The sequence below is a fragment of the Filicampus tigris genome, chromosome 3 (assembly GCF_054856515.1).
Source record: "Filicampus tigris isolate MCC_2025a chromosome 3, RoL_Ftig_1.0, whole genome shotgun sequence".
Classification (NCBI taxonomy): Eukaryota; Metazoa; Chordata; class Actinopteri; order Syngnathiformes; family Syngnathidae; genus Filicampus; species Filicampus tigris.
This window is the reverse complement of record NC_141219.1, coordinates 28,881,617-28,892,962: the sequence shown is the minus strand read 5'-3', so window position 1 is coordinate 28,892,962 and position 11,346 is coordinate 28,881,617. Positions and strand designations below refer to the sequence as shown.

Below are 11,346 nucleotides of genomic sequence, written 5' to 3'. Positions count from 1 at the left end.
AACCAAAAAGGAGCAGGCGTAGGCTACTTGGCTTAGCTGCTAACTAAGTGTATGGACTTGACAGCCGTTGAGCCAAGATAGCAATAGTTTTAGCAAAACCCCCGGCCATTTGTTTTTCATTAATGTCAGAGGAGAAGATGTAAATATTACATGTTATATTTAATGTTTAGCAGCAATTTTTTGAAGAATTTTTTGGGTTTAAATTATTTTTACTAATGCATTTTCGCTTTTGCAGGGGTCGACTATAGAATAAATTTATAAGTTATTTAAATAGCTATATTGCTCCATCTTCTGATCGAGTCTGTGAGAGTTTCGTTTTGTTTTTCTTTCAAACTCACTGACCGACCCCCAAAACTTGTGATCGAGTAAAACCTATTGAACAAGAAATTTGCATTTTTCTATTCACATTTGAATTAAAGTAGACTTTAAATAATACAGCTGTAGTTTGTTCGTCCGTTACATTTATGACAAAAAATGTCTTCAACAGTGTTTCTCATTATCACCAATTATCCATCATGCGAACCGCTTCTCCTCACGAGGGTCGCGGGACCCCTAATTATAGTTTCCCCAAAAGTCGGAAATCTAAAAAGTGAGTGCAAGATCATCCCCAAGAACTATGTTAGTGTATCTGTTTATCCATCCATCCAATATCCAAACCGCTATCAAATGTAATTTAGTAAGAATGCTCGGACAATAATTTTGATGTCCTAAATATGTGATTGACGTATAAACTTAAAATAATTTCCTGGACAGTAACCTAATTTAATTTGCGCATACAAACATTGATTGAGTATAAACCGATATGCAAGTTCATTATTAGCTTTTGTGACATCCATTCACAACCATCCTACTTTGAAATTTGAACTGTTACGAAATGTTTGATTTTATCATCGTCATCATATCTCAATGTATCATTTATTCTCACGCTTTGTCAGACCTATTTAAGCAATTTTGCTTCTTTTATTAGACATTTCACATTATTGTGGCATGTTGAGAGCACTTAAGAAAAAGAACATTTTAGACTGATTTGGAAACAGTCTAATGAATTACTCTTCCTGATTGTTATTGCAGCCCTCGAGCTCCGTCTCGCTTTCTTGATGCACTCGTGGAAAGATACCTTGGATTACTCCCCCAACACCATGGAGTTAGTTGTCCAGTACGAGAAGTTCCTGAATGTATGTGATATAAGCCAAATGAATCTATCACCCCCCCCCCCCCCCCCCCCAAAAAATATCAATGTTTATCCTAAATTATATAACAAACGATGTTTTTTAATGAGTTGTTTTCGTCCCTTTGTGCAACAGGAGTTCTTCTTAAATGTGAAGGACATTATGCGTGCACCTAAAGACATCACCGGGCAGTTTGAAAAGTGGGATGTAGCAGAGGTGGCACTTAACAAAAGGTAGGAGATTAGAAAGGCGGTGTCATATGTCAGATTGCTGATATCCTCTTTAGTCAGTCGTCATAAGAAATATAGTTTAGTAATAAACTGGCCAAAATGTGGTTCTCTCTCTCTGCTCCACCCCTCTGCAAATTTAGGAGGTCATGAAGTGATATGCTCTCAAATTAATTTCAATGAAAAGTACAACATTCTTGTTGTAGTATTTTTTTTTTCGATTTTTTTGCTATGTACAGGTATTTACCGGTATGTGTATAAAACTGCATGTAGGCAGCGCAGTGTCCGAGTGGTTAGCACATCAGAGCTATGAGGACCATGATTCAAATCTCGGTTTGGTTTTCTCCAGGTATTTCAGCATACTTTCTTTGTCATTATTACTCTTAGGTCAAAGTCATTTTCATTATTTTGGGCTTTCCCTTAGTCCAGATCTCATATTTTGTTGCGTGTTCATCCTGTTTATTTTTTTATTTATTTATACAAAGTAATTCAGCGTCCAAAACCGGTATAACATAATATGAAATGTGGTAGGCATGTCTAGCTGTATTGGTAATACACAAAAAGTCTCAACCCTTGCCCAAAAAGACAAAGGAAATGTGCCATTTTGGTGTGAAGTGACCACCAGTTTGGTTTGACCCCTTGAAAAGCATATTTGTCCAAGAGTTTTTGTCAGATTGCTTCCAAAATTTCACTATGCTTTATACTGTACATGGTCAAATGCAAAACTTTGGATTTAAGCGACAAGTCAACTTCTCCTCATTTAAAGCTTGAAGTCGACAACTCTGATTTCTGGTGTACTGAGCCCACCTGATATAAGGCTCTTCCACTAAATTAGAAAAAGAAAAGATTTGTACGTATATAGGCCGCGCTGGACTATAAGCCAAGGATGGGCAGTTTAAATGGCGGAGGGGGCCACAATTTTTGCCGAATGGGACTACACACTTCCAAACTACATGTATGACAAAATTGCTATTTTAAATATCACTACCGCCAGGCCAAAACCTCATAAGTCACATTTTGGCGAATTTCATAGTTTTTCCCCAAATACGTGCGTTTTATGTTTAAACATTATGGACCAATCTAAAGTATTGAAAATGGCTTGCTCTCTTTCACAATGCAATGCTAATGGTTGAACAAACATTTTTGGGGTCTCCTAAAAAGTGACTGTTTTGGAGGTAGAAGGTTTTGGCCAGACATCAGCGATACGGACAAAATGCATGCATACATATAAAATATGTGCTCTTGATATTTATTATTGCTCATACTTTTTTCAAGGCAAACAACGAAATAACCATCGACTGTAATTGTTTTTCCAGTGCAATGGGCAACCATTCAAGGACAGCATAAAACTGCTAAACAAGAAAGCCAATATTAAGTATTTAATAAATAATAATAACATTAATAATGATAATTAATAACTATAAAGTCTTTTTGCATGGTCTGTGTTCTCTAGTTTTTTTGATAGGAAGTCAGCCATCCACAAAGCTCTGTGTGACAACATTGATACCCGCACCGTCATGGAGGAGATGAGGCAGTTGGTTAGTCAGAGCAACAGCTACATCGCCAGCAAGAAAAGTGCCAAGCTGAGACCCAACCGCATGCTAATGGAAACAATCGCCATGTATCTCACCAAAATGCTCAAGGTGAGCAGATTTGTACTCTCCTATGCAAGGGCGGAGCCAGAACATGGCTAATGGGTGGGCCTGGAAAAATCAGGGTGGGCTTGAATATTTCTCTCACTGAGCACAATCCTCCTATCCAGGCTCATCGCATTTTCAAATAGAATGACTTAGTGAATAATATGAAGTTCAGATCTTTCTTATATAGCCACAACTATGCCATTCTTAATACTCAATAAAATAAAAAACAGCGAAACACAAATTCCAAAATAATTTAATAATAATTTACCGGTACTAAAAATTTTAATGTATATATTTTTTTTCATGACTCTCACTGGGTGGGCAGTCAGGAGCAGGCTTCTATGGCAAAATTCGTCTGATGCTTGTTTTAAACTGACTGCAAATTCAGTTTTTCAGGGTGATTCAATATTATTAAGCCCATTTCACTTTTATAACTCGCATTGGTCACTCCGCATTGTCACCTCCTGTTTTACTACTCAAATTATGATTTTGTGAATGTGTTGTTTGGTATGTGTTGTGTTTGTCAGAACCTCTCATAAAACGTTGTTGATGCCTTCTAGATATTTGGTGCAATTGAAGGATCAGACCCCATTGGTTTCTCAGTTGGAGGACAAGGACAGAGCGTTGAAGTAAGATATGGCACCTTTTTTTTTTTGTTTGTTTGTTTTTTGGCAGGGTCAGGATCTATTTGTTGGCATTCAAGAACATGAAAAAACAGAGATTAAATCATGACAATATGCACCCATAATTGCTGGGTTGCTCACTCAGTTTCCCCTTTTAAATCTACTTCAAATGTCAGGTCAGACAATACCACATTACCATTTTTTTTTTAAATTTCAGGCTGCTAATTTAATGGCAAACTCTGTTTGCCTCATGAATGTGTAAATCTGACTGTGTGCCTCACCTGCCATGAACTTCACCACTTGCCACTGCCATGAGGAGTTACGTAGATCCTCTTGATACAACGTCTTGTATGTGAAACAGTTTTGAGACCACCAAATATTTTCCCTAATATCATTGTGATGGTGACCAAACATTACCTACTTAAGTCATTTGTAATTTTTGTGGGTAAGCCTGGACACAACGTTTGTTGTTGCACCTAGCGTGGGAACGAACATTACTACAGTATTTGTTTACTGACTTGGTTGAGTTGGCTTCTTAAGCTTCCTACCATGTTTTTGTTTAACATGTTTGCCGCTATCAATCTGAAATGATCCCATAGTGGTTTCAAAGTAAAGTACTTTATTCATAACAGCTGCAACAGCTGGGTGGGAAGGACCTGGAGAAATAAAACGTCCTTCACCAATTAAACTTGAACATTTGTCATTCACGTACACGTAATCATTGAAGTCCGCTACTGTGTTAAGAATCAAATCTCTTTTCATCACTCTCACAACAATTTAATGTTTTGTCAAAATAAATTACTGTATGCAAGTATAATTAAGACACGATACAAGATACAGTTGTTTCTGGTGATGTTTTGATATGATGGCAACTACTGAAGAGATTCCGAGATTCATTTCTGTTGTCTTTTCTAGCTGGAGAGCACTGTGATGCCTTACCTCTCGGTCCTCTCTAATTTCCGAGAGGAAGTGCGAACAATTGCCAGACAGCAGAAGAGTAAGACCCATAGAATTCTGCTCTGCATTGATTTGCATTGTAACATTTAAAGTGGGACTTAAAAAATTTTTTTAAAAGTGTTCTTGTTTATTTCACTAGAAGTGTAAATATTTGTTTTTAACTTTGTCTGCCAGTCATGGAGCTGCTGCGACTTTGTGATGATGTCCGTGATGTTACATTACCGGAGTTGGGTGTCCGACTTGAAGATCATGAAGGTAACATCGCGATTTGTGCACTGAGCAGTCAACTGCTGCGTGGGTTGACAGTACTATATGGTAGAACACAGTTTATATACAGTAGGTACGGAAAGTATTCAGACCCCTTGACATTTTTCACTTTGTGTCATTGCAGCCATTTCCCAAAATCAAAAATTTTCTTTCACATTATGTACACTCAGCACCCCATCTTGACAGAAAAAAAACTGAAATGTAGAAACAAATGTTTCACACGTGGCTTTGGGGATCCTCTGCCATTCTCCCTTGCAGATCCTGTCCAGTTCTGTCAGGTTGGATGGTGAACAGTGGTGGACAGCCATTCTCAGGTCTCTCCAGAGATGCTCAATTGGATTTAGGTCAGAGCTCTGGCTGGGCCAGTCAAGAATGCTCACAGAGTTGTTCTGAAGCCATGTGCTTGGGGTCATTGTCCTGTTGAAAGGTGAACCTTCGGCCCAGTCCGAGGTCCTGAGCACTGAGGTTTTCCTCCAGGATATCTCTGTACTTGACCACATTCATCTTTCCTTCAATTGCAACCAGTCATCCTGTCCCTGCAGCTAAAAAAACACCCCCACAACATGATGCTCTCACAACCATGTTTCACTGTAGGGATTGTATAGGGCAGGTGAAGAACAGAGCTTGGTTTTCTCCACACATACCGCTTAGAATTATCACCAACAAGTTCAATCTTGGTCTCACCAGACCAGAGGATCTTATTTCTCATAGTCTGGGAGTTCTTCATGTATTTTTGGGCAAACTATACAGGCTTTCATGTGTCTTGCACTGAGGAGAGAATTCCGTCGGGCCACTCTGCCATAAAGCCCTGACTGGTGGAGGACTGCAGTGATAGTTGACTTTGTGGAACTTTCTCCCATCTTCCTACTGCATCTCTGGAGCTCAGCCACAGTCATCTTTGGGTTCTTCTTTACCTCTCTCACCAAGGCCCTTCTCCCACGATTGCTCAGTTTGGCTGACGGCCAGGTCTAGGAAGAGTTGTGTTCGTCCCAAACTTCTTCCATTTGAGTATTATGGAGGCCACGGTGCTCTTTGGAACCTTGAGTGCTGCATAAATTCTTTTGTGACCTTGGCCAGATCTGTGCCTTGCCACAATTCTGTCTCTGATCTCCTTGGGCAGTTTCTTTAACCTCGTGATTCTCATTTGCTCTGATATGCACTGTATACTACGTACAATATTATCCATCCATCCATTATCAATACCGCTTCTCCTCACAAGGGTCGCGGGGCGTGCTGAAGCCTATCCCAGCTGTCTTCGGGCAGTAGGCGCAGGACACCCTGAATCGGTTGCCAGCCAATCGCAGGGCACACAAAGACAAACATCCGCACTCACAATCGCACCTAGGGGCAATTTAGAGAGTCCAATCAACTTACCAGGCATGTTTTTGGAATGTGGGAGGAAACCGGAGTACCCGGAGAAAACCCACGCAGGCACGGGGAGAACATGCAAACTCCACACAGGGAGGCCGGAGATGGGATCGAACCCACGACCTCTGAACTGTGAGGCGGACGTGCTAACCAGTCGTCCACCGACCCCCGTACAATATTAGTTCTTGACAAATAATTTACCCTTGCCCACAAAAGACGTTCTTTTTGCAAATACGACAGGCCAAATTTAGTATTATTAAAGAGCTAATGAGCGTTGTTTATCATGTAGTTATGCAATGTGACTTTGTTGCAGGACTGCCAACTGTGCTGAAACTGGTGGACAAGGAGATTTTATTGAAGGAAAGAGATGAGAAGATCAAGGTAAGGAGAGGCGGTAACATTTTAGTTGCGATGTGTGAGCGAGAACAAAGTGGGAGTTGACTCAAATTCGATATACGGGGAACCTGTATGCGTGGCTTCATAGTATCCATCCATCCATTATCTGAACCGCTTATCCCCATGAGAGTCGCGGGCGTTCCGCAGCCTAGTCATATGACTTGACTCAAATCTGACTCGAGTAGCAATTTTTAGGACTTGGGAATGACTTGACTGGATTTGGGACTTGGTATTTAAGTGCCTCGACTTGACTTAGACTTCAACTACATGACTTGACAAGACATCTTGTTTATAGTTTGAAACCTGCATTTTAATTTAACACAGTTGGCCACAGGAAAGAAAGTTTCAGTCACGCAAACCTGGCATCCCAGTCAGCATCACTAGTTGTTGTAAAGTGGCGACTTATGTGGGAGAACCTCTGCAGATCATTAACTTGAATTAAAGGATTGTTTTGACCTTGATGTTGGCAAAAACAGGGTGGCAAAATGCTTGTTTTGCCCCCTACGGAATGAAGACACAACAACGACAACATCTGACCTCATTCGTAACAGTTTAGCTAGCGATACCTAAAGTAACTAGGGGTGGAAATATTTGAAAACTTGTCCTAACTATTCATTTTGACTGTGGCCTTTCCATTCACATAGTCACGCCACGCCACCCATTTAATTTTTATATATACTTTTTATTGCATGATCAGTGAAAAAAAATGTTTAGCACTCCAACATAAGTTGTGACTGAACAGATTTTATGACTTGACTTGCGACTTGCTTGAATGAAGCAAGTAAGGACTTGACTTTCTTGATATTTTTTTTCTGGATGACTTCAGACTTGCTTGAGACTTGAAAGTTGCTACTTGAGACTTACTTGTGATGTGCTCCCATCTCTTCTTACAGGCCATTTCAAAATGTCTGTAAACAGTAAGTGCTCGATTACTTCCGGGTAGAAGAAAGCAAGTGATTATCGCTGAACTGGAAAAACCTGGACTGGAAGAAACCTTTTTTTAAAAATGTCAATTGAAGAAAAAGAGTAAAACCGTAGCTGATGGGTGATTGTATATTCCTACATTGATTCCAAAGCTCGAAATGCGCAATTTCGCATTGCATTTTGTGAGTCAAAATTTGCATTTGGCACCACGTCAAAACGCATTGAATAGCAAAACAGAATCATTGATGTGTAAGTTTTTCCCATAATTGAACCACAGCCAAAAAGCTTGGCTGGGCTGGACGCACACACATTAATATGGCGCAAGGTGGTGAACTGAACCGTCTCCTACGCACGAGTAGTCGGAGGTTGAGGCAAGCTCGATGCTACCAAAGCCTGGTTCACACGGCAGGATTTAAAAATTGTCGGCCGGCTTCCAACTCTGAGAGACCCCACACGTGAAAAAATCATGCATACTACAGCGAGAAAAGTGTATTTTCTTGCTTTCTTGCTCGCGCATACTTTTGAAGGTACCTTGTGTGGGTGCAGCCACACGGCAAGATCAACACGAACCACATTCATTCACAGATATTCTCACGTCAAACAGAAAATCTTGCAAAACCCCTCGAGATTAAACGAGACTTCGGAGTGAACAAACATGGGCAGCAGAGGCCTCAGGTCGTGTCTCGACGGTGGCGCTAGTTTGCAAATTATTTTCGTGGAAAAAAGTGACACAAAATTAAAAGACGTTGGGCTCTGTTGCCCAATGGCTGTTTTCATTTTGGATTCCCACCGCGCTCCTTCGCCGCCCGGTCACCTGCTTTCTGATTGGCTGTATGTCACTGTCAACCGGCTGCGTGCTGGTTTGTCCTCAGGGCACAGCACACACGGTGCAGAGTCGGGGCCAGAAAAATCCAACATGTCGAATATCCCCGAGTTGAGGTCGGCCGTCCTTCCGAGCGACCGAGATCATGCTGAGCACACCACACACGGCAGGATTATCTGATAAGATTATTTTCCGAGAGTCGACCCCGACCTACGATTGTCGGGAGGGGAGATTCGGGGCTAAAATCGGGCCGTGTGAACCAGGCTTTACTTGAGGCATCGGGGTGTATATCGCGGGAGTGAGGTTCGCATACTCGCCGAGCACACTGCTCGCCTCTCTACTCATGGCCAGATTTCCCAAGAGTGATGCCATCGGAGAACACTTCTGCGTTTGCCTCCCGAATGATTCTACGTTATTCCTGCGGCGCCATGGGGAACTGATGTACAGTATTTGAATACAAGACTGAAGGTGTCAAGTGTGAACGATTGTGTTTGCAGCTGGATGAATCGAAGCAGAGGAAGAAAGAAGAGGCTGCCAGGAATAAAGAAGACCTGGAGGTTAGTTTCTTTTGACAAAATATAATTTACAGTTCCTCAAACTGTAATGTTTGCTGATTTGTTGGTTTGGCTTTTGTGTTTCAGATGGCTAAGCTTGCTAAAATGAAGATCCCCCCGTTTGAGATGTTCCGTGCAGACACAGACAAATATTCCAAATTTGATAAAATGGTAACACATTGTCCAGGTTTTGTAACTACATCTGTCACATGGGAAAAAAATATTACTAGCAAAATTTCAAGAGAAGTCAACCCAAACATTTTTTTTCAAGAATATGTTCCCTGCAGGCCCACTCGTTGAAACACGGCATTCTGATTAATATTGCGTTTGTGGAACATGAGTTAAGCAGCAAAATCTTTTAGCCATCTCAGGGGCGGCCATTTTGCCACTTCTGTCGACTGAAGATGACATTGAAGTTGCTCAGGGCTCAGATAACAACCAATCATGGCTCAGCTTCAGAAAACAGGTGAGCTGTGATTGGTCGTTACCTGAGCCCTGAGCAACTGTGATGTCATTTTCAGTCGAAAGAAGTGATGAAATGGCCACCCCCAGAGATTGCAAAAAACTTGTTTCAACTAGTGGGCCTGCATAGAACATCCATCCATCCATTATCTATACCGCTTTATCCTCACAAGGGTCGTGGGCGTGCTGGAGCCTATCCCAGCTGTCTCCAGGCAGTAGGCAGGGGACACCCTGAATTGCTTGCCAGCCAATCACAGGGCACACAGAGAGACAAACAAACAGTCACACTCACAATCACACCTAGGGGCAATTTAGAGTCCAATCAACCTACCGGGCATGTTTTTGGAATGTGGGAGGAAACCGGAGTACCCGGAGAAAAAGCCACGCAGGCACGGGCAGAACATGCAAACTCCACACAGGAAGGCGGGGGCCGGATTCGAACCCACGAACCCTTTTTTTTTTTTTTCTACAATTCTATATAACTGGGAACTCTGGATTGAAAGCGAGCAGTTTCTGGCTCGTTTTAGTAATACTTTGTGTGAGGCTGGTTAACCATCACATCTGCATATCACTGACCTTGTTAAAATGTGCCCCATACTGTATATATGAACCAATAGTTTTGGACGTGTACAGGTCTTGCCATGTCATTTCTTCATCTGTCCACAGGGTTTCCCCACTCATGATGCTGAAGGGAAGGAGCTCAGCAAAGGACAAGAAAAGAAACTGCGCAAGCTTTTTGAAAACCAAGAGAAGCTGCACAAAGAGTATCTTTTGAGCAAGGACGTGCAGGCAGGGGAGGCAAAAAAATAACTAAATCATTCTTGAAAAGTTCAGTTCAATGGTCTGTTTTTTCAAGAATGTATATTGTTTCATGGTCAAAACTGCTCTGTTTTTTTTTTTTATTTCACATCCATCCTTTAAAAAAAATCTCTAAGTTGGTCTACCATTTGAAAGATTTCCATTAAACATCAAGTAAAAAAATATGAGATTAGAGTTTTTAATGTCAGTCTGCTAAAATGATGGCAAATACGCCATACTATTTGGCTCATAAATGTGTGTGTAACTTTGACTCTGCCAATGCCTCACCATTAACCTCACCGCACATCACTGCTTAAAAGCCACAGCTCACGAGACTGCTTACTAGCAACTGGGTAAAGACCTGAGATGATTGGGTCGTCTAAATTAATCCTTTTTGACAAATATGGTGTGGGGAAAAAAAATCAACTGTGCTTTCAAGCCATCACAGTGAAGAGTGAGGGTGCTTTTTGCTCAAAGGTGCCTCAGATGCAAAACAGCGTTGCAAGCATTTGTGTCCAATACCCAACTAATTACATCAATCACATGCTATAGTTAGTTATTAGCCACTTAGCCACAGCTTTTCTAATTTTATTTTCAAATCTATTCAGATTCAGAAGTCCAAGCCCCAAAGAAGAAGCTAACAGTCTGTCATATTTATACAGTGTAGCCTTGCAAATCACTCAAAATTGAGTGTGTAGCTATGTGATTTGACTCCCAATTGAAGAATCAGTTACAAAAATCATATGGGCATTGAAAGAATTCAAAAGCTTTACCAGAATTTTATTATCAGAATTCTATGTAAAGGCAAACCTAGGATACTTGTAAAAGTCTTGCAAACTATGGAATGGCAATATGGAGACTTTTTAATATGCAAAGACAATATGGTGCCCACAGTACATAGGGTCACAAAATGATTTGATTACTCAAAGTATAAATTACTTAACATGTTTTGGACACAGTACTCTTGATACTGTATATTGATATTGACTGTATGTGACAACCTTATAATGTTTTCTTGTTAGTCTTGTCAGGCTCATTACTTCATACAGGATTCATTGAGGAAGACTCTTATCGGCTGTCAACAAATACCAATGTTCTCTTCTCTTGGAAATGTCTTCAAATAAAAACTGCAATATTG

General features: G+C 40.9%; 1 protein-coding gene across 3 annotated transcripts in view; it reads left to right on the top strand.

Moving 5' to 3' along the window:
• The window catches only part of cars1 (cysteinyl-tRNA synthetase 1), a 23,436-nt gene extending 12,090 nt beyond the window's left edge, over window positions 1–11,346 (top strand). For all 3 annotated transcript variants that reach the window (XM_086024738.1, XM_086024737.1, XM_086024739.1), the window contains 10 exons: window positions 1,072–1,175; window positions 1,305–1,402; window positions 2,850–3,039; window positions 3,597–3,665; window positions 4,575–4,656; window positions 4,791–4,871; window positions 6,565–6,632; window positions 8,892–8,951; window positions 9,036–9,119; window positions 10,077–11,346. In XM_086024738.1, coding sequence (XP_085880864.1) covers window positions 1,072–1,175; window positions 1,305–1,402; window positions 2,850–3,039; window positions 3,597–3,665; window positions 4,575–4,656; window positions 4,791–4,871; window positions 6,565–6,632; window positions 8,892–8,951; window positions 9,036–9,119; window positions 10,077–10,220 — 980 coding nt within the window. In that variant the 3' untranslated portion in view covers window positions 10,221–11,346. The remainder of the gene's footprint in view (window positions 1–1,071; window positions 1,176–1,304; window positions 1,403–2,849; window positions 3,040–3,596; window positions 3,666–4,574; window positions 4,657–4,790; window positions 4,872–6,564; window positions 6,633–8,891; window positions 8,952–9,035; window positions 9,120–10,076) is intronic.